Below are 27,669 nucleotides of genomic sequence, written 5' to 3'. Positions count from 1 at the left end.
GAGGCCTTCTGAGGGCACAGGGATGAAAATGAATAGAGAGGTGAAATATACTCGGAGTCGAGTGTGGATTTCATGCTCTTTATTCAGCTCATAGTAGTGAGGAATGCAAGTTCCCCCAGAATGTCTGCTTTATATACACTTATATACACAGTATCTGAAGAAGTGTGCATGCACACGAAAGCTCATACCAAGAACTAACTTAGTTGGTCTTTAAGGTGCTACTGGAAGGAATTTTTTTTATTTTGCTTTATATACATTATTACACAATGGGCCCCACGTGATTGGCTAATTCCGGAATTCTCCTGTAGGCCAATCAGGTTGCGGCTTCGCTTCCACCTGCAGTTGGATTGGGTGGCTCCTGTGGACCAATCAGACTACAGCATTCTGGATCCTATTGTTCTAGGACCAATCAGACTGCTGCATTCTGAATCCTATTGTTCCAGGACCAATCAGACTGCTGCAATTTGGATCCTATTCAACTCAGTCCATAACAGAGGGAAGGATAGGTGAGCATTCCATAGGAGCCTGTGGGGAATCTGGGAAACACAACACACACACACACACACACACACACACACAGAGAGAGAGAGAGAGAGAGAGAGATGAAAGATAGTGTTCTATAGTGGTTAGAGCACAGCTTTCCAAACTGTGTGTCGGCTACAGGGTGTAGGTGTGTCGCGCGAACGCTCCCCATGCGCCTCCCGGGGCTGGAAAATGAACCTCCGGTTTGCTAGTACAACGGAATTACTGTGTCACGAAAGAATGCATGTCTAAAAATATGTCACCAACATGAAAAGCTTGGAAAGCTCTGGGTTAGAGGGTTGGACTTAGGACCTGGGAGACCAGGGTTCAAATTTCCGCTCAGTCCTGAAGCTCACCGGGTGAGCTTTGGCCTGTCACTGACTCCCAGTCGAACCTACCTCACGGGATGGGCAAGGTTACAGACATGGTAGCTCTCGCCTCTCTAAGGATGCTGCCCACATCCTAAGGCTCCGCAAGCTGAAATGCTTTCATTGTCACAGGACAAGCAACAGCCATATACATCCACAGGACCTGAGTCAACTACAGAACTCAAGTAAGAGCGGATCCGAGCAACTTTGTCTACAAAGTGTGCTGCAAAGTGGGCTTCTTGTAGGCCAGGGTGCATAGAAGTAACTCCTGTTGAGTTCTCTAAAGCTTACACCAAAGTACCTGGGTACAGGGACTGCAGCCTTAAAACAGTTGCTTAATTCTCCCATGGAAATCAACGAGACATAACTCGTTGGGCTAGATTGGGCTGTTTGTTGCCAGTATTAATATGGACACGCTCTCTGAAGAGGTGTATGTGTCCAGAATTGGGTGTGAGATGCTGTAGAAAAAGATTAATATGGAAGGTGAGCTGGAAGTAACATTCGTTAAAATTATGGAAGTTAGTTACAGATTTTGGAATAGTTAATAATGGCTTTTGGGACGCACCTAAGGGCATAAACTCCACAACTCTGCTGTGAATGCATTAGAAAGTGGGGGGTGGGGTGGGAAAGGATGGACTAATATACAATTGCTAGCTAGCTAGCAAAGCTTGTGGCATTTCCATGCAAAATGACCTTTAAGAGCCAAGAAAATGTCCTGATTCAGCTTCTGCAAGGAGACGGTCTGCAAAATCCTAATTAAGAGATTGTATTAAGCCTTCAGCTGGCAGAAAGAATTCTGTCACATTCATACAAATGAGGGACAGCAGCTCCGTGGGAATTTGGTTTCCATGAATTTGGAGAGAATCGTTAATATATGTTGATTATTTTAATTGCCAGCATTTAAAATGGGTACACAGGCCTTCAAATTGGGTGCAAACAATATCAGACAAAGTTTAAGAAAACGGGAACACAGAAAGATGACTTTTGCCTGGGGGTACTATTTGTTCATCTAGGCTAGCATTGTCTACTCTGGCTGGTAGCAGCTCTTTAAGGGTCAGACTCAGGAAGAAATCTTTCATCATTGACTATTGCTTGATCCAAGAGATTCTGGGGACTAATGAACCTATGGAAGCCTTCCCAACTTGGTACCCTCCAAATGTTTTGCACCATAACTTCCATCAACCCTAACACAGCTTGAGTTGATGGGATATGTAGTCCAAAACACCTGAAGGGCACCCAGTTGGGGATAGCTGACCTAGGCCCTTCTGCAAGCAATGCATATGATCAACCAGGGCTTGCAAAAATTCTAAAAGAAATTGTGTGTCTGTGTGTGGATGCTGGTTTGTATGAAACTCTAGAGAAGAACTCAAAATTGTCAGCTTTGCTTTCCTGCACTGCACAGGTTAAGGCAGGCATAGGCAAACTCCGCCCCCCCAGATGTTTGGGACTACAATTCCCATCATCCCTGACCACTGCTCCTGTTAGCTAGGGGTGATGGGAATTGTAGTCCCAAACATCTGGAGGGCCGGAGTATGCCTATGCCTGGGTTAAGAGCATGCAGCTACTGTGGGAGGAGGGCACTGCAGGGGCAAAGGTCCTGATCCAAACCACACTTGCAATTTTCTTTTTTAAAAACTCCTGGAAAACCTCCACCATTCATCCAATTTCTTCTTCCATTCTAATGTCATTTACAGTCCTCAGGACACATAACAGTGCTTTCCCAGCAGATCTTACAAGGGTGCATAGGATCATAGGGAAGGAAACAGTCATTTGGATAAGGTAAAGGTAAAGGGACCCCTGACCATTAGGTCCAGTCATGGCCGACTCTGGGGTTGTGGCGCTCATCTCGCTTTATTGGCTGAGGGAGCCGGCGTACAGCTTCCGGATCATGTGGCCAGCATGACTAAGCCGCTTCTGGCGAACCACAGCAGCACATGGATACGCCGTTTACCTTCCTGCTGGAGCAGTACCTATTTATCTATTTGCACTTTGTGCTTTTGAACTGCTAGGTTGGCAGGAGCAGGGACCGAGCAACGGGAGCTCACCCTGTTGTGGGGATTCGAACCGCCAACCTTCTGATCAGCGAGTCCTAGGCTCTGTGGTTTAACCCACAGCGCCACCCGCGTCCCCGGTCATTTGGATAGCCTGATCCAAATCCATTCAGGGCTTTCAGGGTCCTTGAACTGAACCTGGAAACAGATCAGTAGTCAGTTCAACTCAAGCAACATATGAAGCAGTAAGGATAAGCATCGACCAGAACGTTTGCTGCATCAAATTACTGGAATTTGGAATCAGCCGATGGAATGGTTGAACAGTAGATTCAGGGCAAGACATCCTTACATGCTGATTGGTTGCCTTGGGGCAGTAGGTTGTCAATGTGGTGCCCACTGGTGCCAGTGTGCCTGCCAGTATCTCCTATGGTGCCCACATAAAGTCTCCGTATATATTCCCCCCTCGAATACACAGTGCATAAGTCTTCTTGCCCAGGGTGCACTGCCTCAGTGTCTCCCACGTTGAACACAGCCCCTTCAACACATGCATATTTCAATGGATGTCAGGATTGGACACCAAGCCTCCCAGTTTCTCCATGGGAGTGCAGCACTGGTGGCTGAAGTGGGTGCTTTTCCGCCTCCCTGATGGGGCAACTGATGGAAGGGCATGCCTGTGGCCTTGTCAGCAGATGATTTCCCACAAAACATCTGGTTGGCCGCAACTGGACACCGGATGCTTGATGAGATGGGTCTATAGTCTGACCAAGCTTGAATATTCTCTTCTGTCTTTAACAGTGGCTTAATCAATCACCAGGTGAACTTCTTCAGTGTATCTGAAGAAGTGTGCATGCACACGAAAGCTCATACCAAGAACTAACTTAGTTGGTCTTTAAGGTGCTACTGGAAGGAATTTTTTTATTTTGTTTTATTTTGACTATTATTATTTTTATTATTTTTATTTTATTTTGACTATGGCAGACCAACACGGCTACCTATCTGTAACAGGTGAACCTTGTCATGGCTTGCAGATAAGTATCATAACTTTCCCGTATCTGCGGATCAAGTTGCTATTAAAGGCACAGTAGCTGGACAGACATTCAGCAGCTGGTTTGGTTTCTTAAGTCTCAAGCCTGCTCCTTCCAAGGCTCTGGTACAGTGGGACATGACCAAAACAGAAATCTAGCATTTCCAACTTTTTTCCCCCTGGATGCTGTTCCTGTACCTTTAGCAGCAGCTTGCTCCACGGACTTTAGAACAGGCTTCCTCAACCTCGGCCCTCCAGATGTTTTGGGCCTACAACTCCCATGATCCCTAGCTAGCAGGACCAGTGGTCAGAGATGATGGGAACTGTAGTCTCAAAATATCTGGAGGGCCGAGGTTGAGGAAGTCTGCTTTAGAAGGTAATGATGCTTTTCTGCATGCAGGCTCCACCTGCTTTTTCAGATCAAGGTACTAAGAGAGTGCAGACAAAGCACAGGCCAGGCCATTTCTTTCCTGGTCAGTTTGCAACCCTGTTGGAATTATTATAGAAAATCCCAATGGTGTTAATTCAGCTGAGGTGCAATATTAATCAATTGCCAGCTCTCTCTTCAAATTTTCCATCAGGCATGATACCCTTTAGGAACACGGTTACTACTTATAGCCTCTGGCAGGAACAAAGAACAGCCTTTTTCAATCGCTTCTAAATTTACATTTTGTCCTTGCTCTGGAAAATAAATTTACCTCCACCTCCAGCAAGCTTCCTACCTCCTGCTCTGGAAATGAGAATTATGCTGCAACGTAAACGTGGAACAAGCTCCACACCAAAAAAGGAAGGCCTGTCGTATCGTGGCAGGTTACTATAGCAACAATTGGAACAGCTTCATTTTTGGACTGCAGATCAAAAAGCACAGCTACGAACGCCTCACCATTTGTGCCTCTCCAAAGCAAAAAAAGCAAAATTCAACCAAACAGGAGTCTTCTCAGTTTTTGCCCTGAAATATTTTGAAGTAGTTAAATGAACAATGATAAAATTGGTTTCGTCAACCACAGGTCCCTAGGTGTTGTTGGACTACAAACCCCATCGTCCTTAACCAGTCTAGCCAATAGTCAAGGATAATGGGAGTTGTAGTCCTTCAGTGTCCGGGGACCCAAGACTGCAAAGCACTTGAATTGACTTTTAAAACTTCATGCAAGGGATGTCTCAAAGTCTAATAGCTAAAGAGGTTTCCTTAGTGAGCTCTAATACCTTGGAGAGGATCATAGAATCATAGAACTGTAGAGCTGAAGGGGATCCCAGGGTCATCTAGTCCAACCCCTTGCATTGCAGGAATCCTGCCCACAGCCATCCCTGGGTGGGCTCGAACCACCAACCTTCTGGTTTAACAGCCAGATGCACTGACTCATTGTGCCACAGAGAACGATCGTTCAACGACTTTGATGGCTGGTGCCTACCAGCAGCTGAGCATCTCTCTCTACCTCCCTGTGTGAGGGCTGAGCTCAAAGAGAATGAGGGTATATATAAGTAAGCACTGTGGCGATCACACAGAGTCCCAGGATGTTTCACCGTCTACTGATCTCTGTGCCACCACTTTATTTCTCACTGCCACCACCCAGGCCCTACCTGGTACAATACTGAGTCCAGTCAGGGTTAAATTGGAACATAAACTTTTGTTTATTTATTGCAGTTTAACAAGCGTGTGGTTTCATAAACAGTATCGGTCAATTACAATCATGGGGTGCCTATCCAGACCTATAACTTCCATTACCTGCTCTCACTCACTAAACCACCTCTCAGATATTTACTCGTCTTCTTAGCCCCTAACTGTTCCTGACTCAGCTTATTTCGCTACACTAACTCAACCGCAGGACGCGGGTGGCGCTGTGGGTTAAACCACAGAGCCTAGGACTTGCTGATCAGAAGGGGTGAGCTCCCATTGCTCGGTCCCTGCTCCTGCCAACCTAGCAGTTCGAAAGCACGTCAAAGTGCAAGTAGATAGGGAAGGTAAATGGCGTTTCCATGCGCTGCTCTGGTTCGCTAGAAGCGACTTAGTCATGCTGGCCACATGACCCGGAAGCTGTATGCCAGCTCCCTCGGCCAATAAAGCGAGATGAGCATCGCAGCCCCAGAGTCAGCCACGACTGGACCTAATGGTCAGGGGTCCCTTTACCTTTAACTCAACCTACCCAAAGACTCTATCCCAATTCACTCCCATTCCAACCAACCACCCAACGAACTCCCCTTTTGCCCCTCCCAGAGCTGGCTTTATAATCCCTCTGACTCCACCCCCCTGGGTTCTGATTGGGTAACTTGTTTAACTAATTCACCTCCAGCACTCTCATATGTTAACGTCACAAGCACCTCTTCCACTATTTGCCAAGCCATGCCTTGAGATCTGCTGGACAGGCCCTACTGATGGTTCCACCTGCAGCCATGACCTTTTCAACATTCACTACAGATGGGCTTGTTCAGTTTAGCCTTTGGGGGACTGTGGATACGGATGGGGAACCTCAGGCCTGGGGACCAAACAGGGAATCTCCCCAGGCCACACACTCTCCGGAGCCATACCCCTTCCCATAGCTGTCAACTTACAGATTTGAAAATAAGGGACCAGCAGCCTCGAAAATAAGGGATCAGCAGCCAAAATAAGGGATTTTCAGAGCACGGGGAGGTTCGACTTCTGAGCCACTCCGAGCCAAAGGCAGAAAGCCCAGCCAGCAGCCAAATGAAGCCTCAAGCAGTGGTTCCCACAGCGCAGCAACCCAGTAAAAAGGGGATGCAGCAAGGAAAACCACCGTCACCTCTCCACTGGGAAGCGCTGAGCAAAGCCCAGGCAACGCGGCCGATTTGATCGGCACAAGGCATGCAAGCGCCACCCCCCAGTCGTTCTTAGACTCCTTATTGGGTGAGCAACGCAGCCATGCAACACAGTTGGAGCCTCCCTGGCCGGCAGGGAGGAAGGGAGAGGAGCTGCTTCCTTTGAAACCCGGGAAATTTAAGGGACATCATCAATAATGGACAGCAGCAGGACACGGCACTGGGATAAGGGACTTTCCCGCCAAATAAGGGACGATTGACAGCTATGCCCCTTCCCCATCCCTGCTTTGCATCCTCCTTGAGTACTTTTGCCAGGCTGGAAGGTATCCTTGAGCTCATATCATGCCTCTTGCCTCCCTGGAGGGAGGATAGAGAAGGCTGGCTGGGTGTCGAAACAAACCTACTGTACCAAAGTGAAGTTCGCATTTGATGCCCTGCCTACTTTTGCCCTGGCCCTCACAGGCATGTGGCCCTCAGAATGTTGCCCATAAGGGAATGTGGCCCTCGGGACAAAGACATTTCCTCACCCCTTTTCTAAGGACAAGCCATTGGCATTTGGATGCATTAATGTGGGCTGTGCTTTGAAGAACGGCCATGTTTTTCTGTGTGCTGGGTTGACGTGCGCTCTTAAAAATAGCAATAATAAAGGACATGAAACAGGTGGCATTTAGGTGATGCAAGAGTCCAGTATCCTCTCCTTGATCTATAAAAGACGTCCCTTCTGAAATGCCCTGCCCCTAAGAAAAAGAAGGAGCAGAAAGGTGCACATTGTATTGCTTGTGACAGCATTCTGCTGTAGTGATATATTTACCATGATGATCTCCCCATAATCAGTGAAAATAAAAGGGGCACTAATAACTGCTGCTTCTCTTAGGAAACTGCTTGTTCGGATCATTGGTCAATCTAGCTCAGTACTGTCTACACTGAGTGGCAAAGCTTCTCCAGGATTTGAGGTCGGGTTCTCTCCTACTGCCACCTGGAGATAAGGGGACGCGGGTGGCGCTGTGGTCTAAACCACTGAGCCTCTTGGGCTTGCCCATCAGGAGGTCAGCGGTTTGAATCCCCACAACGAGGTGAGCTCCCCTTGCCCTGTCCCAGCTCCTGCCAACCTAGCATTTCAAAAGCATACCAGTGCAAGTAGATAAATAGGTACCACTGTGGCGCTTTGGTTTCTGTCACAGTGTTCCATTGTTTAGTCATGCTGGCCACATGACCTGGAAAACTGTCTGTGGACAAATATCGGCTCCCTTGGCCTGAAAGCGAGATGAGCGCCGCAACCCTATAGTCCCCTTTGACTGGACTTAACCATCCAGGAGTCCTTTACCTTTACCTTTTTTTACCCAGAGATTGAAATTGGGAACTACTGCAAGCAAAGCAGATGCTCCACCAGTGAGCTATGGCCCTTTTTGATTGGCAACACAGGGACTATTAAGACGCAGTAGGAGGAAAGATCCCATGTTGCAGGGAAAGAAGAGATTGTCTCAGGAGGCAGCTAAAAATAGGTGAACATCAATGAGAAGTGTGGTGCATGTTACCATTACCCATCAAACAGCGCCACCTAGAGCTCAGAAAGTTAGGTCCTTGGAGAAGCTATGCTAGCTCAGCTTCAGCAAGACTTGTTTATCCATAAGCTTTCTAATTTTATGTTCAATAATACTCCCCATCAGTTTTCCTAAAACAGGTGTTATGCTAAACAAACCGTAAGTTCCTGGATCCCCCAAAATCCCTTTCCAAAAAATTGCTGTCCCGCTTTCCAGTCCTCAGAGTGTGATCTTTAAGACAAGGTTCGTATTTTTGTTAGAAGATCAACATTCTCGCATTTTCTCGGCAACTGTCCATTTACATTGCAGAGGGTTGAACTAAGTGACCCTCAGGGTCCCTTCCAACTCTACAGTTACGATTTTATACATATCCGTTAAATCAGATAGTGCTGTGCTCAATATCGGTTTAACAACACCTACAGCTTGCATCAGCCCCTGGGTGCCACTTATAAGTCCAGGGTTGCTGAAGGGAACTGAAGTTCAACCATTATAGAATCATAGAATCATAGAGTTGGAAGAGACCACAAGGGCCATCGAGTCCAACCCCCTGCCAAGCAGGAAACACCATCAGAGCACTCCTGACATATGGTTGTCAAGCCTCTGCTTAAAGACCTCCAAAGAAGGAGACTCCACCACACTCCTTGGCAGCAAATTCCACTGTCAAACAGCTCTTACTGTCAGTAAGATTACTCCAGCATTTCCTCTTTAGGATGCATCTTCGTTTTCATTCTCCATCTCGAGGTGACCCTGAGCGTTTCAGCCAGGACAACATGCCTCCTCCAGTGCTCAATTATTCCTGGATCCTGGTATCACCACCCACAGCGATTCTGTGGGGTTTCAAACTTCCTCTTTGACATACAGATCAACAGCACCTCCAGAGTGCCCTTCTCTGTCCCTTCCTACGGAGTTTATATTCAGAGATAACCGTGTCCTACTGGTTCTCTCCAATCCACCAAGTTTCCTTTATATCCGCTGTATCTATGTCTTGTCTTAAGACCCAACCCTCCAACTCACACATCTTGGCTTGGAAGTCTCAAGCATTAGTGCATCAGCACATAAATAGGGCCTCTCTCCAAATGTGTTTGATACATGCATTTTACCCTACAGAGTTTTGGCTCTCCGAATTGCTGCTGTGTGCTCCTGCCCTCTAAGTGTCTAGTTCTACCTCACCCACACCTGAACAATCATAAATATCCCCCCCCCTCAACCTGATGATTTGTTCTGAATCAGCTCCTCTTGACTTCCCCCATGCAATCAATTTAAAAGCTGCTCCACCACCTTTTTAAAAGTACTGTATCCCTGGGTCTTTATCTGCGTCCCCAGACCAAAAAAAAAATAAATGACATTCCTATCTTGAAATCAAAACAACACATAAATTAACGGCCCCATCACGTATTATGCGAAACGATCAGCAATCTTGGCAGAAATACAGCATTTCTACCAAACTAATTGCCTCTAATCAGCCTTACACAACAGAATTAGAATGCCTTTGATTTGTTGCATTCCGTTTCCCCAGCATTACTCAGTACTCTCGTCTTCTTCCTTCCAAGTACTAGACCAACAAGTCTCCACCCTCTGCCCTCACCCTTTTTGTCTTGGCACCTGGCCATGTTTGGAGTTCTGTTTTTACACCGTTATAAGAGGAACCGGCAACAAAAGGGACTGCACCCTCACCTCCCAGCAGGACTGCTCAAGTTATTCAGGATCCATCCCAGGCCAATTGGGGATAGCCAATACGGAACCATCTTGGCTGTGGATGATGGGAGTTGGAGTCAAATATTCTCTTGAGGACACCATATTGACTATGCCTGCTATATAATGGATGCATGTATGCCATGAATATGCAGAAATTCAGAATGTGGTTTGGGGTGCAACTTAATAAAAACCCACCAAGTTTCTATCCCTCATTTTTTGAAGATTTGTTCAAAAGCGTGTGAGCAGCAGCTGATGAATGAGGTCAGAGGGGTGTGTGAATACAATTGTCAGTGTTTGGGGTTGGAACTTCTGTGCCAAGCACAGTTCCTTGACCCACTAGATTAATTATCACAACCAAAGTAAACAATGATCCATAGTAAAAACAGCAGGACAAATCATGCAAAATAATCACACAGATGTGTATCGATCTCGGCTGATGGGAGTTGCAGTCTAAATATCTGGAAAGTATCAGGCTATTTGCAAAAACAACTCTATGGAACTCAGAACTCTATGGAGCCCCTGCTCTCCCTATGGTGCAGATTCAGTTCATTCTTCAAACAGCTCTGCAATATTTTCCAATGAAAAAGCTCCACACATTGTTTCTTCTGACTCCTATAGGTTAGGCTTGACTCACGGGCACGACTGGGGTTACTGATGATGTATGGCCAAATGGGGGTGTGTGGAGATGATTGCCTCCAAACTTCTCATCAAAGATCACATGTGCTTGCCTATGATGTCATCAGCAAGCTCCCAAACCAAAAGGGATCTCAGCAGGCCCCAACTCCACCTTGAACGCCATCCTTTGCTTGGGGCCAAGAGACATGGGCTGGTTGTCCAAAGATCCCCGTCTCCTGCGCTTTAGAAAGCTGGAAACAGCTATATAACAAAGGAAGGAGGACTCTTAATAGGAATCCTTAACAGTGCCTAGCAAATGAAAGCTCTAAGGTGGTCTTCTATCAACAGCCCCTCCTTCTGCAGGGCTTGGGCAGACTTCAGATTGTTTAGGAAGGTGGGCGTCCTCAGAAGTCACATGTCACCTCCATAAACGGAAGCCACAGCTGTAGCATTTATGCTGGCTCCCTTAATAGTAAACCATTTGGCGAGAGACCGTTCTGTCTCTGGGCGCTTGTAAGCCATTGCTATTTTCAGGCAGGATTCAGTCATATGCCAGCAAATCCAGGTGGTACAATTAAAGCAGATATGGAGCTCCTGCACAACACTGGGCGAGCAGGCTTCAAATCCCCACTCGGCCATGAAGCAAATGGCCCAGTCACCATCTCTTAGCCTAACCTAGCCTAAAGGATGAAATGGGGAGGGGAATCATGTGCACCGCCCTGGGATTTTTGGAAGATAAAAGTGGTATATAAATGTGATAAATAATAAAATAAAATCAGACATTTGCAATAAGAAGTGTGACAGGGAAATGCACCGAAAAGTATGGGGTAATAATTATTTGACGCAATGCTGGAAAACCTCCACAAGAAACACATCACAATGAATGCTCGATAAACAGCCAATGTTGTCTAACTTCCTCTACACACTTTGAGCAAATGAATTAGGGTGAATGCTTAATAAGCTGGTCACCTGGAAGTGACAACAGAGCCAATCTCTCTAATTTACACATCTAGGGCAGTATCCAATGTAATACAGTGGTACCTCGGGTTACATACGCTTCAGGTTACAGACTCGGCTAACCCAGAAATATTACCTCAGGTTAAGAACTTTGCTTCAGGATGAGAACAGAAATCGTGTTCCGGCGGCGCGGCAGCAGCAGGAGGCCCCATTAGCTAAAGTGATGCTTCAAGTTAGGAACAGTTTCAGCTTAAGAACGGACCTCCGGAACGAATTAAGTACTTAACCCGAGGTACCACTGTAGTTTCATGTGTGCAGATTACCACTAGCACAATGGGAATATTCACCCTCTTCGTGCCATCCCCAAATCTGATCCAGAGGGTTGAGAGGATCCTCAGAGCAGATACAGGGGGTGCCATGGACTGGGGGAGCTCCACTGTGCTAACAGACATCATTGGCTTGACCGAACTACTTACTTAACGCAAGGTTGAATATAAGTCCATGTGAGCAAATTGTTTCATTTAAGACCTGGAGGAAGTCCAGTTTAGAGCTTCAATATCATTTCTCCAAACCATTTTGTTAATCGGCAGAAGCGTTTTAACCAATCCTGCAAGTTAGTGAAGCCAGCACAGCACACGTTTCAGGAAACGCTGTACTTACATCTCCTGTACTTTATCTTCTGGACCCTGTACCTGGCCAGTAACCGTCCCTTGTCTGGTATTTTTAACCCAGCCAACTACTCCCATTTTCCTAGCTTTATCTTCTGTATACTGGTTGAGGGTTATGGGTAACGGGGGGGGGGGGGAGGGGTGGAAAGAAGAAGAAGATACACAGATTTTATGCAGTATCTGAAATCATATAATGCAGCTCAGCCTTAAAACATCATATTTCTTTCTGCACAATTTCTTTCCTAAGGATTCAAGAGGACCAACAAACATGGAGTTGCAACCCCCAAAAGTCATATTTTGTGGAAGTCTCAAGAGTTTCCTGTTTCATCCAAACCAAGAAATTATGGTTACTGGCTGTGAAACAAGCCATTATTCAAAACCCAACTTTATTAATGATGATTTATAAAGGATCATCTACACAAGGATCCTGGCTTGTGTAGAAACTGCCCACCATAGTTTCCTGGTTCAGCAAAATAGGAAATTATGGTGAGTTAGCTATCTTTGCTTTGCATCCAGGTGTGCAACAAAAGAAAGGAACAAAGGAGTTGTGTATAAAACCAAAAGGCTGTTTCATATCTGGCTTATAAAACACAGGTGTAAGATCAGGCACAGGCAAACTCGGCCCTCCAGATGTTTTGGGACTACAACTCCCATCATCCCTGACCACTGGTCCTGTTAGCTAGGGATGATGGGAGTTGTAGTCCCAAAACATCTGGAGGGCCGAGTTTGCCTATGCCTGTGTAAGATCATCCAAGTGTTGACATGGGTGCTTAACAACTGCAGTTAGAACTTTATGATGGGGCATTTCTTGGAAGAGTGAATTTGAGGTTACATTCTCCCACTGCTGTTTAAAAATAAAATTTTACATACTTTTACAGTACACTGCTTGCACTTCTATTATGTTCCTCTTAACATAATTTGCAAGGCATCTTAAGTTTAAAAGGACAAAGTTGGACTACGAAGGGAAAAAAGACAAATTGCATGCTGCAATAAGGCAGAAAGTCTTCATTTAACTTTCATTCACTGTTGGAGTTCCAACTGGGAAACCGTGGTTACCAAGTTCAGAACAAACCAGAATCTAACCGTGATTTGAAGTTGGTGTAAGAACTTGGCTTGTTCCCAACTTGCTCGCCACAGTTTCCTAGTTTGGACAAAACTGGAAACTATGGTTAATTTAAGACTTCTGGGTTTGATAGCGGGACACAGAGAAGGAGAAGGTGCTGCATGTGCCAGAACAAAGCTCATTAGTATCTGAATAGTTATTAACTTGCTTTGGGCACACAGAACACGTTGCATAGTTCATTGGAATCTACTAAAAAGGAAAAACTGAATTAACATTAGCTCAGTTGTATATGGTTTCCGACTTCCCATCTTGAAAGCATGTATCATTTTGTTTCCAAAACTACCCCCCCCCAAGATGTCCAAAAGTGGCAAAAGAGAATAGGTGGGATCTTAGCTGCAAAGAGCCCAGCTATTAAGAAAGAAATTAAACCATTAAGGTCCATTTCTTAAATCACTTGCAAATCTCTGGAGCTCTACTTTCATTTCCAACACCAGCATATAAATAAAATCATTTGCTCAGACCAAGACTCAAAGGCTAACATTTTCCAAAGAAATTATCAAGCTATCTACAAGCTCTCAGTAACACCACTTAAAATTATCAGATGGACATCTGGCCCAGAGAGAGACCCTCCACAAGCTTTGAATAGAGGCAATAGAGGAATAGAGCCTTGTCTAGTTTTCAAGGGCATTGTATTTTAACAGGAACATGTGTCCACATTTACACTATTTACAGTAGAACCTGATTTTATGAACTAATTGAGGAGATAGGAGTTCATAAAATAAAGTTCAGAAAACTGTGCTTTTGAGCATTACAGCAGCTACAGTGCTTTGAGTGAGAAAGACAAACTGCAATGCTTATTGATTTATTTTTCAGTCATACAGTGCATTATCAACAGCAACAGATCTATCATGGAGAGTCAAGAATCAAGTTTTTATTATTGTCTTTTCTTGCTGCCAAAAGTTCTGATCTTATTTTTGTTTGAGAGAATTCGCTATCTTCTTTGCGGCCAAATCTCTCAGGGTTTTCAAAAACAGGAGCTGTACCACATCACTTTCTTCTTGATCTTCCAGCCACTGCAGAGCTATTTCTAATGCATTGTAAGCTTCCGAATGTGAGGGTCCAGGAACGACAACAGTGTTGTAAATGCTCTCGGCGTCAGAGTCCTCCTCTGTTTTGAAATCTGTAAATTCTTTTTTGAGGCACTGAGTGGCTGGCTGATCAGCAGAAAGCTTCTCATGATGAACACCGAGATGGTGAATCCCGTGGCGAGACTTGAACCGCGCCAGCCATCCTGAGCTAGCCTTGAAGTCAGGGTTGCCGTTCAATTTCCTGTTCATTTCTAAGGCCTTTTCACATAGAAGTGGGCCTGAGACTGGCTCACCAATATTTCTCATGTGGGAAAACCAAGCATAGAGAGCATCTTCCAACGTTGAGTTCTTTGCGCATTTCATCGTCTTCCGCTTCTTTTTGCCATTTTCGCTCCCCATCGTTGAGACAAAATGCAGGAGAGTGTCTTTGTTTTTCTTGAGTTGCGAAATTGTGGACTTCCCAATTCCAAACTCCTCCGCCAACACTGTTGCTGTTTCGCCTTTCTCCAACCTTTCCACAATCTCTATTTTGCTTTGGAAAGTGAGCACAGTTCGCTTGCGTTTCTTGGTCACTGTGAAAAACGGCGTGTTGCTCATACGCAATCTTTCCATGCTGTATGTTTGGGAATATGGGCCACGGGAAGATCAAGGGACAAAAACTTTTAAGTCTATGAGACCTTTGCACAAAGTTAAAGTTCATGCACACGTACCGTGGTGCTTCTTTCTCATCTGGTTGAGTAAGATGGCTCATAAATGTATTGTTCATACAACTAGTTTTCATAAAATCAGGGTTCTACTGCATTTTATAAAAAAGGATCTCCGTTAAAACACATACCACAGACACACAATACTTAACTGTTCAGATTAGCTTTGAAAACTTGGCATTATAGACTGTTGGGGTCTGTACAGGCCACAGGCCTTATTTTTATTCTTAGAAATATGATACAGTAACGATGAAAGGTTGATGTACTTCATGTTGTCTTACCATTCTGAAACAGACACCTAGGAAAGAATAAAAAGAACATTAAAATAAATAAATGTTTTTATTCAAACTAGTACAGCAACATTTTAGTATGTTCAGGAAACAGGCTGCCAGAAACATTGATAGTAAGTGGTGCATGTTTGCCACAAAGTTTTTGTTGTGCTCAATATAACTATTTGCAAATTATCAGATGATTATGAATAACTCCTATGTCTTCTGATGTAGCGAGATATAGATTTGCTGTAGAAATGGGTGTGTGTTTCCATCATGAAGCTCAGCTGTGTGCCACTGATCTTTATGAATGTGTCTGAATTTCATGTAGATACACAGCCGTATGCAGGGGGCATTTTTATATACTTTTATAGGTTTTGCTGCAGTTGTTTAATATTATTTAGAAGTTCACTGGTTATTTTACTTGCTGGGTTGGTAAGAATCAATGCGCTTACTTGTTGAAGTTGTTTGTGTGACATTTATGTAAATCTAAAATGAAATAAGTAAATAAATGTTTGTTTTTACAAGAATCTTATAGAATTTATTTTTGTCAGCATTTGTGTGGTTTTATTTGTGATTTGTGTATGTGTGTATCAGCTGCCCTGAAAGTCTCATTGAGCCAGGATATATAAAATAAACCTAATTGAATAGTTATATGCAACAAGAGCTGAACTGAGACCAGAGAATGTCATTTTTAAAGCTTTTCTTTTGACTAGCCTGTTTTCTGCAGCTGGGGGAAAAGGATGAAGTCAGTACCATGCAGGAAACATAACAGCCGCAATTATTTTTGTCCACTACCTGGTGCTGTTGCATTCACTTTTTCCATTCTCCTCTCTGATTATCCTGCTTCCCACTGCCAATTAGCAGGAGGGAACAGGCAGCCCCATTACTTTAAATGGCATATGCTTTGCTTCCCAGTGAAATCAATGGGATTAAATATCTCTTTAGATGTATCTTGCCCAGTGTATGAAACTGGTTACCATTCCTTGTATCTTACACCATATTAACTTTGGTTGAGCACCTGTGGATGAAAGCTGCAAATTTAAGGATACCTGCAATGCAGGAAACTCTGTTGAATGGAACGGGATGAATTGTGTCACAGTAAACTTGTTTATGATTGGGTTTCCAACTCATATATACAGTATGAGCTCAATTATGTAAGCAAATAGATTTAACAATGAAGCTGCAACATCTTATAATATAAAGTTATTTGTTTTCCTGATGATAGGTCAATGAAGTTCATGAAAGGGGTACAGGGGGATCCGTATACAACATATAATTTATACATGGTGGATCCAAAGTCATTGTACATACATTCTTAACTTCTATGTTATTGATTCTCTTCACATCTAGTCACACACTTTCCTGGCCACCTTTTAGCTATGGATCCTATATACAGAAGATAATTTTTTCCATGTCTTCCCACTGTATAATCTCCACCACTCTGCAGAAGCAAAGTACCGTAGGTTCATATCTGTTCTGTCCCTGGATGGGAGACTGCCTGAGAACCACATGCCTTGGGAGGTCCCATGATGGAAGAAAGGCAGAATTTAAATGTAAGAAACATAAAATTAAATAAATTGGATTTGCTTGTGAGTAAATGTGTCTCACTGCGGGTGGTGCTGTGGGCAAAACCTCAGTGCCTAGGACTTGCTGATCGCAAGGTCGGCGGTTCGAATCCCCGCGGCGGGGTGAGCTCCCGTCGTTCGGTCCCAGCTCCTGCCCACCTAGCAGTTCGAAAGCACCACTAAGTGCAAGTAGATAAATAGGTACCGCTTTATAGCGGGAAGGTAACCAGCGTTTCCATGTGTGGCGCTGGTGCTGGCTCGCCAGATGCCGCTTAGTTACGCTGGCCACGTGACCCGGAAGTGTCTCCGGACAGCGCTGGCTCCCGGCCTCTTGAGCGAGATGAGCGCGCAACCCTAGAGTCGGACACAACTGGCCCGTACGGGCAGGGGTACCTTTACCTTTAAATGTGTCTTTAACCTACAGGCACAACAGCTCCTGTTTACATGTCTTTAATCTCCCCCTCCCCCTTGCTCCATTTTGTTACTCTGCTTCTCCCTTATTCATTACCAATGTTAATAATAATAATAATAATTTATTATTTATACCCCACCCATCTGGCTGGGCTTCCCCAGCCACTCTGGGCGGCTTCCAAAAGAATATTAAAATACAATAACCTATTAAACATTAAAAGCTTCCCTAAACAGGGCTGCCTTCAGATGTCTTCTAAAAGTCTGGTAGCTGTTTTTCTCTTTGACATCTGGTGGGAGGGCATTCCACAGTGCGGGTGCCACTACCGAGAAGGCCCTCTGCCTGGTTCCCTGTAACTTGGCTTCTCGCAGTGAGGGAACATCCAGAAAGCCCTCGGTGCTGGACCTCAGTGTCCAGGTAGAATGATGGTGGTGGAGCCGCTCCTTCAGATATACTAGACTGAGTTCGTTTAAGGCTTTAAAGGTCAGCACCAACACTTTAAATTTTGTTTAGCAAACCAGGCTGTGTGCAACATTATTCACTGACGAAATATGCGCTGAAGGGTTCTTTGTGCCAGAGGTTCTTGCATTTCCTCTGCTTAATAACAGCAATAACAACAACAACCCTATTAAGCCATTTGAAATAATAGCAGTTGCAGTCTTAGGCTGGGGGGGATGCTCCTCCTGAAACCAGTAAACGAAGCACGAGAAAGAAATAAAGTGTGTGTTGGGGGGGGTTCTTACAATCGAAGCAACGAAATCAATAGGCGTTAAGATACCCAAAGCAACCACCTTGCACGTTTTCGCTTTCTCTGCACGTTGCGCATGCGCAGCAGAGTCCCTGCATAGCCGGGGAGGGGGGGAGCTCCACTTCTGGCTCGCGGAGGAACTCCGAACGTTGCCCGTAACCGCACATGCGCCTCAGGCGACGGTACTCGCGCATGCGAATTCGCTCCCTTTCTCGCGCCCCCTCTCGGCAAGCTTCCACAGCCTGAGGGAACCTCGCGCATGCGCCCTCTCTCCCTTTCCCCGTCTTCTGGTAATTCGAATACACTCCACCTCCCCCTCCTTTATTAATAATAATAATAACGATAATAATAATAATCACCCTGCACCCGGCCAAACACTTCGTAATCCACCGACTTGAGGACCCGAGACATGGTGAGGGAAGCGTCAAACCGCCAGACCCGGCACCGGAGACCAACCCGCCGCCCCCCCCGCCGCGCAGCGTCACCGGTGGGGAAAGGGCAGCGAGAGCGCCGAGGAGAAGACGCGAGAGCGGCTCGAGCAGCCTCAGCTGGCGGAGGTCGTGACGGAAAGTCGGGAGGCTCAAGCTTCGCGGGATAGCGACCGCCCGCCTAGTCCGGGAGCGCAGCCGCCACCGGCATCCGTTTCTGCCTCTGAGGAGAAAGGAAGTCGGGAGAGGCTTCGACTTCTCCCTAAGCTCTCTGCTGGAGGGATGGGAGGTGGCCGAGGGGGGAAGAGATACAGGCTGGGTCCCTACCGCGTTCACTCCAGCTCTGCATTCTGCTAAAGAACCCGGTCGCTTGGCTTAGAGTTGGCGGCGCTTGCCCTTTGGAACTCCCTGCCACTTGATGTAGAGCAGTGCCCTTTCCGGCCCCTGCTTTGAAAAACTTTCCTGTACCCAGCATATAAGATAATTTCCCAGGCATGGGCGTAGCCCGTTGGGAAATTATTTTTATTTTTATTGATAACAATAAATAAAAATACTTAACTAACTGAGGTTCTGGGACGCGGGTGGCGCTGTGGGTTAAGCCACAGAGCCTAGGACTTGCCGATCAGAAGGTCAGCGGTTCGAATCCCCGCGACGGGGTGAGCTCCCGTTGCTCGGTCCTTGCTCCTGACAACCTAGCAGTTCGAAAGCACGTCAAAGTGCAAGTAGATAAATAGGTACCACTCCGGCAGGAAGGTAAACGGTGTTTCCGTGCGCTGCTCTGGTTTCGCCAGAAGCGGCTTAGTTTCGCCAGAAGCGGCTTAGTTTGCCCTCCCCAACAAAACTCCTGGCTACACCCATGTTCCCAGGGCAGCTTTTACTGACACCACCTCTGTTATTTTTAGTGCCAGGTTATTATTTTTAATAATAATAATAATAATAATAATAATAATAATAATAATAATGGGACTATGGAACTCACTTCCACAGGAGGCAGGGATGGCCAGCAACTTGGATGGCATTAAAAGAGGGTTGGGGGAAATCGTGGAGAAGACTATGCAGAATAATCCGCTATGGAACCTGGGAAGAGGGCTAGCTCAGTCACGGTTAGCATAAACCACCTCATCCTTAGGGCCTTGGATACTAGGTAAGGAAGTGGTAAGGAAGTAATGGCTGATTAATCCAATTAACCAGAATGGCCCCCAACTAATTTGGCAGCTGTTGCTTTTTTAAATAAGAATTTAAAAAAGGATACACAATATGGGAGACCTGCCCTTCTCTCTCATATACAGGTGAAAATTGCTACGTAATTCCCAGCATTTAAAAAAGGATGTGTTTTCCTTAATTCTGAAAATGTCATACACACACACAAATGTATGCAGATTTAATTGGCTAATTTAAGAAAAGCATATGATTAGTTGACATTATTTAATCAGGTACTATCCGAAGATAAAATTAGGGAATGTTTCTAGCAGAAATCAGAGCTGAGTTGAGAGGAAGCGGAGGACATCAGATAAATTTAGAAGCAATACCAAAGAAATAACCTTAACTAACACCCAAAGAGTATTCTAGGCATCCTAGGGACTCAAAGGTCGCACTTTGCATACTGTACTAAATTCCCAACCAACAAAGGTCAGTTTTCTTCCTGAAGCACATGCAGGGTAAACTCCCAGTTTGTTTTTTTTGTGTGAGTACAAAATAATATTATGCAGGGAGATCCAGATATGGCTGGTGTAGAACGGTTGGAAAACGCTTTGTTGGTTGCTGCCCCCTGCCAGGAATGCATTGCAAGTCAAACCGTGCACAAATTTTAGAGGAGCAACTGACAGCTTTAAAGGAACAGCAACCATCCCCTTCAGCTCAACAGGTACATGGGACCCATTTTTTCAAAGGTGATTTTGATTTTGAGTTGGACACAGAGGAGGAATTAAAGGCAGGCATAGGCAAACTTGGCCCTCCAGATGTTTTGGGACTACAGCTCCCATCCTCCCTAGCTAACAGGACCAGTGGTCAGGGATGATAGGAGTTGTAGTCCTGATTCATCTGGAGGGCCGAGTTTGCCTATGCCTGAATTAAAGAGGTATGAGGCAGAACAGTCTCAAGAGCAACGGAGGACTACAATATGTACACTGCCAGAGCAATGTACACCTCCAGATGTTTTGGGACTACAGTTCCCATCATCCTTGACCATTGGTCCTGTTAGCTAGAGATGATGGGAGTTGTAGTCCCAAAACATCTGGAGGGCCAAGTTTGGCCATGCCTGGGCTAAGGGGAGGGGTTGCAACAGGCAAAACACCCCAGCAACCACCTCCTATCAGCCCCAGCTAGTATTGCCAATGGCCAGGGATGATGGGAGTTGCAGCACAACATAATTCCTCACCCTTCTACGGGCTTTGCTTGGGTTCTGCCATTGGAAGACAAAACTACCCAATATAGGCAGCAAAAACTCTACAGTTGTACCTTGGATCTCGGAACAACTCGCAACTCAAACATTTTGACTCCCGAACGCTGCAAACCCGGAAGTGAGTGTTCTGGTTTGCAAACGTTCTTTGGAAGCCAAACTTCTGACACTTCCGATTGGATACAGGAAGCCTTGGTTGTCAAACGTTTTCGGAAGTCGAACGGACTTCCGGAACGGATTCTGTTTGACAACCAAGGTACATAGATATTCAATTAGCATAATAATAATTAGCCATTTGAGCCTAACCTAATTTCATAGAATCATGGAATTGAAGTTGAAAGGGACCGTGGGATTAATCTAGTTCAGGCTTCCTCAAACTCGGCCCTCCAGATGTTTTTGGCCTACAACTCCCATGCTCCCTAGCTAGCAGGACCAGTGGTCAGGAATGATGGGAATTGTAGTCTCAAAACATCTGGAGGGCCAAGTTTGAGGAAGCCTGATCTAGCCCAATCCCCTTCAGTGCAGGAATCTCAAGTACAGCATCCAAGACAGATGGCCATCCAACCACTGCTAAAAAAAAAACTCCAATGAAGGAGAGGTAGAAGAAGGACACTGACAAACTGGAACGTGTCCAGAGAAGGGCAACCAAAATGGTCAAAGGCCTGGAAACGATGCCTTATGAGGAACGGCTAAGGGAGCTGGGCATGTTTAGCCTGGAGAAGAGGAGGTTAAGGGGTGATATGATAGCCATGTTCAAATATATAAGAGGATGTCACATAGAGGAGGGAGAAAGGTTGTTTTCTGCTGCTCCAGAGAAGCGGACACGGAGCAATGGATCCAAACTACAAGAAAGAAGATTCCACCTAAACATTAGGAAGAACTTCCTGACAGTAAGAGCTGTTCGACACTGGAATTTGCTGCCAAGGAGTGTGTTGGAGTCTCCTACTTTGGAGGTCTTTAAGCAGAGGCTTGACAACCATATGTCAGGAGTGCTCTGATGGTGTTTTCTGCTTGGCAGGGGGTTGGACTAGATGGCCCTTGTGGTCTATTCCAACTCTATGATTCTATGAGAGTCCACAACCTCCTGAGGGAGTCGGTCAAACAGCTCTTGCTGTCAGAAAGTTCTTCCTGATATTTAGATGGAATGGGCTGCTCCTGGGTTTTTCTATCATTGGAAGGTGGTAAGGAGAGTTTCCATCATCAGAGACAAAGACAGACTTTGTCCATCAACATCCTATTTGTCCAAGGTGACTCTTGGGAGAAAGGTACGCCTGGGTTCTGTCACGCTATCCGAATCAGATAAAGTTATCATTGTCTCAGGCTTTGTACAGGTTCAAATATCTAGCACATTGCTGGGAAGCAGCTCTAAAAGGTGTACAGATTAAATGGCTCTGTTTCTCCACCTTGACACACCGTGTGGAATCAGGGAACTCTGTTCCTCAATGTCTTCCTTGTGGGGTATCACAGTCAACAAGCTTTTGAGAAGAGATGTTGACTTCTGATGTTATGAGAAGGGGCTTTTTGTTAAAGTGATCAAACCTTTAAAGCATCTTTTAAAATCCTAACTAAAAAGTCATAAATTCCACACTCCAATCTGGATCATAAATCCAGAAAGGAACTAAAACTTTTGTAAAGTTTGCAGTTCTGCTGCAGATTGGATTCCCAAAAGACTCAACTTTTGGAGTTATTTAAAGCCATCGGAACTGGTACTTGGGAGAACTGTTGTTTCCTAGGAAATGGGGGGATTAATTGTTGCTCTTTTCACACTGTGATGGCAAACCAGGTGGGAAACATGGGACTCATGAAAGAACTAAAGCAACAGGAGAAAGTGTGTGGGTTGCCCCAGTCGTGGCTTTCAGTAGTGGTGGGTTGCCAGTGCAAAAGATTGACGCTATTTAATGCGTTTTCATTAACGACATGAGCCCTCTGTTTCTTCCTAGAAGCGACAAAAGAAACTCTCATTAGCAGCTCAAGATTGTGAGGCATTAGCACTCTTCCCAGCATGCATTTCAACCAAATCTTGCTGAGTGGATTCTGTGACTGACAGAAAACTTCAGACCACAACTTGGTTTCACGTAATGCATTCACTTCCATAGGACAGCAGCTCCAAAAGTTGAAATATTGTGTGTCTGACACCAATGGAACAAATGACATTTTATTTAGGTGTTATTGGCTTTTAAGTGAACCTTTATTTTACTTTAGCTCCAACTGCATTTTCACAGTGCAGCTTACAATAGAAATGTGAAATGCAACACAATCAAAGGACTGTGCTTGTCAATCCTTTTCGCTTCCAGGTCTTTAGATCATATGGTCACTGTTTGCAGGCTTTTCAGAGTTTTGTTTTTGTAACCATGAGGACTAGAATCACATTTCTGTGCGTTGACTGGCATGTAGCTGAATTAGTCCCCATTCAGCCACAGTGTTGTTGACCACATGCTTGCATTCCAGAGATAATAGAATTGTAGAATTGGAAGGGACGGTGAGGGTCATCATCTAGTCCAGGCATGTCCATCTCCCAAGAGACTGCGATCTACTCCCAGTATAAAAAAACTGGCAGTGATCTACCCATTGTCATTGGAGGGAGGAGGAGCATGCGTGGGGGGGGGGGAGGATTGCACAGAGTTTTTTAGTTTTTTCCCGTAATTTTTTGTACACGATAAGGTCCCCGCGATCTACCAGAATCAGCTGGGGATCTACCGGTAGATCAAAATCTACTGGTTGGGCATCCCTTTAAAAAAAATTAAACAATTTCAACATAACAAATTATTAAGCCATATAATTATTAAACCATATAAACCGTATAGTTATTAAACCGATGCTGGGAAAGATGAAAGGCACAAGAAGAAGGGGACGACAGAGGACGAGATGGTTGAACAGTGTTCTCGAAGCTACAAACATGAGTCTGACCAAACTGCAGGAGGCAGTGGAAGACAGGAATGCCTGGCGTGCTCTGGTCCATGGGGTCACAAAGAGTTGGACACGACTAAACGACTAAACAACAACAAAACTGTATAATCACATACATTGTTCCCCCTTTTTTCCCTACCCCCCCTTCCATCCCTCCCTCCCACCAGGGACTTCCCTCAGCTCCTCTCTCTGATTTCTCTACACATATTAGTCTCTGCATGTTATAAAGTTATACGTATCTGTCAGAGCTGCTTGAAGATCCTAGCTCACACAGGATCACGCTAGCCAGCGATCATTAAGTAAAAGTCTTTATTGAATTACAGTTTCCATTCTCACGCTGCTGCGCGCAACTCTACGTCTAGTAGCTAGATCGGCGAAGCTCCGTCTGAGTCTCCGCCCCGTGTGCACCAACTTAATATCCTAGCCTTGCTCCACCTTTTCCGCCTGACTGTCCTCCTCTGGGTCCCTCTACCCCCCGGGGTTTCTTCCTTCCGGGATTCTTCTGACGCTGACCCGGACCCTCCTGTCTCCTTGCGCCGGGCTTTAGGACCTGGCTCTCTTTCGGGGCTGCTTACTGCGCCGCCTTCCTCTGCATTTGAACTTGGCGCGCGCGCCCAACCTTCCACTTTCCTCTTAACCGTTTCTTCGCTCCCCGATGGAGGTGTGGCCACTCCTGACTCATGCCCTCCCTCCTGTGGTGAGCTGCCAGCGCTTCCCCCCTGGCTCCCTTCCTCTTCCCTGCTTCCTGGCGGTGACGCTGGTCCCGATTTCCAGCTGCTCTCCCCTGAGTCCCCTCTGGCTCTATCTTCCTGGGGTGCCCCCCTAGACTCCCCCCTTGCCCTGGCCACTGGTGCTCCTTTCTGTGAATCCTCTGATTCACTGGAAAGACTAGGAGATCTCGGGTCGTCGTCATCACTCATCTTTTCTTCTGCCTCCTCCCCTTCGCTCTCTGTTTCCTCCCTTGCCCGTGCCTCTGCTCCTAAACCCCTGACATCCATCCCCCCCTCGAAGCCCCCCATTCCCCCCTCCCCTCCTTCCGGTGCTGGAGCTGGGGGCTGCTGTTGCAAAGGGACGAACGTCGGATATCGGTCGCTTCCCGTGGCGGGCCTCCATCTGAAGTCTCGCGGGTCTTCCTCCCTGCTCTCGTCGACAACGGTCACCTCCGCTTCCATCTCTGTGCCGCCGTGCTCGAAACCAGGGTCGTCCCCGAAAACGTCCATGTCCGTCTCTCCCTCACTTCCTCCTGGCGGTGTTGCTCGTCCTGGGCCTTCCAGCCACCGTCTGCGGAACTGCTCCTCTGGTCTATCGTCCCACCAATACGAGGGTTCTGATGCAGATCCCGAGGGTGACCCCTCCGGGGAACGGACGTCTTGTGTCGGGTCCTCGTCCGAGTCGAACCCCCGGAAAGTGCTGGCCGAAAGCGTGGGCGTGAAAAGCCAGTCGTCGAAAAAGTCTGCTGGCATAGGTCTATGGGGAAAGAGGGCATGAAACTCGTCTTTGAGGAGAGGTTCGTCCAAGGCGTAGCCCGGCACCCAGCTGTTTGCACTGGCCGGGGTGCCCTCCTTGGCGAGAAAGTATTCTACCCCCTCTTCCCCCCATCTGGAGTCCAAAATCTCCGTGACTTCGTTGATGCGCTCCTTCTGTGCCACTCCCGTGTGCCCTGTTCTGTCTCTGACCGGACTCGGCGCTGTTCCGGGTTCCTGGAACCTGTGCGGTGCCTTGTAGGGAGTGAGCACCGATCTGTGGAATACCGGATGCATTCTGGAACCCTCCGGAAGTGCCAGTCTGAAAGCTACCGGGTTGACCTGCTCTTCGACTTGGTAGGGCCCCAGTTGTTTATGCCCTAGTTTCTTCTTGGCCAACGACCTGGCCGGCACTGCGTGGGCTGCTAACCAAACCCAGTCTCCCACGTGGAGCTCTTCGCCAACCCTTCTGTGCTTGTCCGCTTGTACCTTGTATGCGTGTTTGGCCAGCTCCAGGTGGCGCCTCAGCTGATCGTGGACTTCCTGCAGCTCCGACGCGAACGCATCTGCTGTCTGCGGCTCCCCCTCCCCCCTTCTTTCCAGTCCCGGAAAGGTTCTGGGGTGCCTCCCGTTGTTGGCGAAGAACGGCGTGACCCCCGTGGACACGTGCTTCGTGTTGTTGTAGGCGAACTCGGCAAGCGGCAGGTAATCCACCCACGTCGCAGGCTGTTGATTTGCATAACATCTCAGGTACTGCTGCATGATGGCATTGACCCGCTCTGCTTGCCCGTTGGTCTGCGGGTGTCTCGCCGACGCCAGGTTGATCTTGACGTTCAGGAAGCCCATCAGCTTCTGCCAGAAATTCGAGATGAACTGCCGCCCCCGGTCGGACAGAATAGACCGTGGCAGACCGTGAACCTTGAACACGTGGTCTATGAACAGTTTGGCGGTTTGCTCCGCCGTGGCCACCTTAGCACACGGAATGAAATGTGCCATCTTGGAAAACAGGTCCACCACCACCAGCACTGCCGTCTTGCCCCTCGAGCTGGGCAGATCCGTGACAAAGTCCAGGGCCACCCTCTCCCAAGGTTCGACCGGAGTTTGCAGCGGTTCCAACAGTCCGGCCGGCGGTTTGTGCACTGGTTTGGCCCTCTGGCAGGTGTCACACCTCGCCACGTAGTCTGCGACCTCCCCTCTCATTCCAGGCCACCAGAAATCCCTGGCTACTAATTCCACCGTCTTCTCTTGCCAAAGTGCCCGGCCGTGGGCGCGTCGTGCAGCTGCTGCAGCACCTTGGCGCGAAGGTCGTCTCCCGGCACGTAGATGGCCCCCTTACGGATGAGCAAACCATCTCGTAGCTGGAAACCGTCGGCCGCAGCCGTGCCCCTTTGCACCTCTGCCATCTTTGCTCGCGCGAAGGAGTCATCCTGCAACGCTCGTCGCACCGCCTCCAGGTCCACAGTGGCCGCGGCGCACGCCCATACTGTTGGTGCGAAGATGTGCATGGCGGCCGCTGGCGTTGCGTCCTCCAGATACTGTGGCTTACGGGAGAGGGCGTCCGCCATGATGTTAGTGTCCCCCGGGACATACTCTATGCGGAAGTCGAAGTTCGCAAAAAACTCCGCCCAACGTATCTGCCTCTGGTTTAGGAACTGTGCCGTGCGCCAGTGCTCCAGATTCTTGTGGTCCGTGCAAACCTGCACCGTGTGCTTGGCGCCGATCAGGAAGTGCCTCCACGCTTTGAACGCTGCGTGAATGGCCAGCAACTCCCTGTCCCAGATGGTGTAGTTCTGCTCGGACTTGCTGAGCTTCCTGGAGTAAAACGCTGCCGGTCGCCACACCCCCTGCTGGTCCTTTTGCAGCAGGACCGCCCCCACGGCTCTGTCCGAGGCGTCTGTCTCCACCCTCATCGGCCTGCTGGGGTTGACGTGAAGCAGCTGCTCTTCCGACGCGAAGAGACGCTTGAGTGCCTGAAAGGACTGCTCCGCCTCCTCTGTCCAAACGAACTTCTTTTTCTTGGAGCTAAGCGTGTCTGTGATGGCCGCTGTCTGCATCGCGAAGCCCTTGATAAACTTGCGATAGAAGTTCGCAAAGCCGACAAACCTCTGGACCTCCTTCCGGTTGCGTGGACTCTTCCAATCCAATACCGCGCGAACCTTGGCGCTGTCCATGGCGAGCCCCTTGTCAGACAACTTGTAGCCCAGAAAATCCACCTCCGTCACGTCAAATTGGCACTTCTCCAGCTTGGCGTAGAGCCTATGTTGCTTTAGTCTGGTCAGCACTTCCTTGACGTGTCCGTCATGCTCCTGCTGCGATTCCGAAAAGATCAGGATGTCATCTAAGAAACAGACGCACGTCTTGTAGAGAAGTCCCGCCAACACGTGATGCATGAAAGCTTGAAAAACGTGGGAGCCATTTTGCAATCCAAAGGGCATAACTTTGTATTCGTAGGTACCCAGTGGCGTGAACAT

At 47.0% G+C, this 27,669-nt stretch overlaps 1 protein-coding gene and 1 long non-coding RNA gene across 3 annotated transcripts in view; one reads left to right on the top strand and one right to left on the bottom strand.

The window, feature by feature from the left end:
- ACYP2 (acylphosphatase 2) overlaps positions 1–18,582 on the bottom strand; it is a 66,203-nt gene extending 47,621 nt beyond the window's left edge. Inside the window, exons 1-4 of one of the 2 annotated variants that reach the window (XM_083494968.1) lie at positions 18,362–18,582; positions 15,290–15,306; positions 12,146–12,255; positions 10,449–10,789 (exon numbers count right to left, since the gene is read on the bottom strand). In XM_083494968.1, coding sequence (XP_083351094.1) covers positions 10,681–10,789; positions 12,146–12,255; positions 15,290–15,306; positions 18,362–18,413 — 288 coding nt within the window. In that variant the 5' untranslated portion in view covers positions 18,414–18,582 and the 3' untranslated portion in view covers positions 10,449–10,680. Of the gene's footprint in view, positions 1–10,448; positions 10,790–12,145; positions 12,256–15,289; positions 15,307–18,361 lie in introns of those variants that run through there. The other variant, XM_083494967.1, reaches the window with a different exon arrangement.
- LOC310703004 lies at positions 12,762–14,242 on the top strand. Its single transcript, XR_014523883.1, has 2 exons — positions 12,762–12,822; positions 13,841–14,242. It is a non-coding gene; the product is annotated as an uncharacterized lncRNA (long non-coding RNA).
- Positions 18,583–27,669: the final 9,087 nt, after the last annotated feature.

Source organism: Podarcis liolepis (genome assembly GCF_965112155.1).
Source record: "Podarcis liolepis genome assembly, chromosome: 3".
In the NCBI taxonomy this organism is placed as follows: domain Eukaryota; kingdom Metazoa; phylum Chordata; class Lepidosauria; order Squamata; family Lacertidae; genus Podarcis; species Podarcis liolepis.
This window is presented reverse-complemented; position numbering and strand designations above follow the sequence as displayed.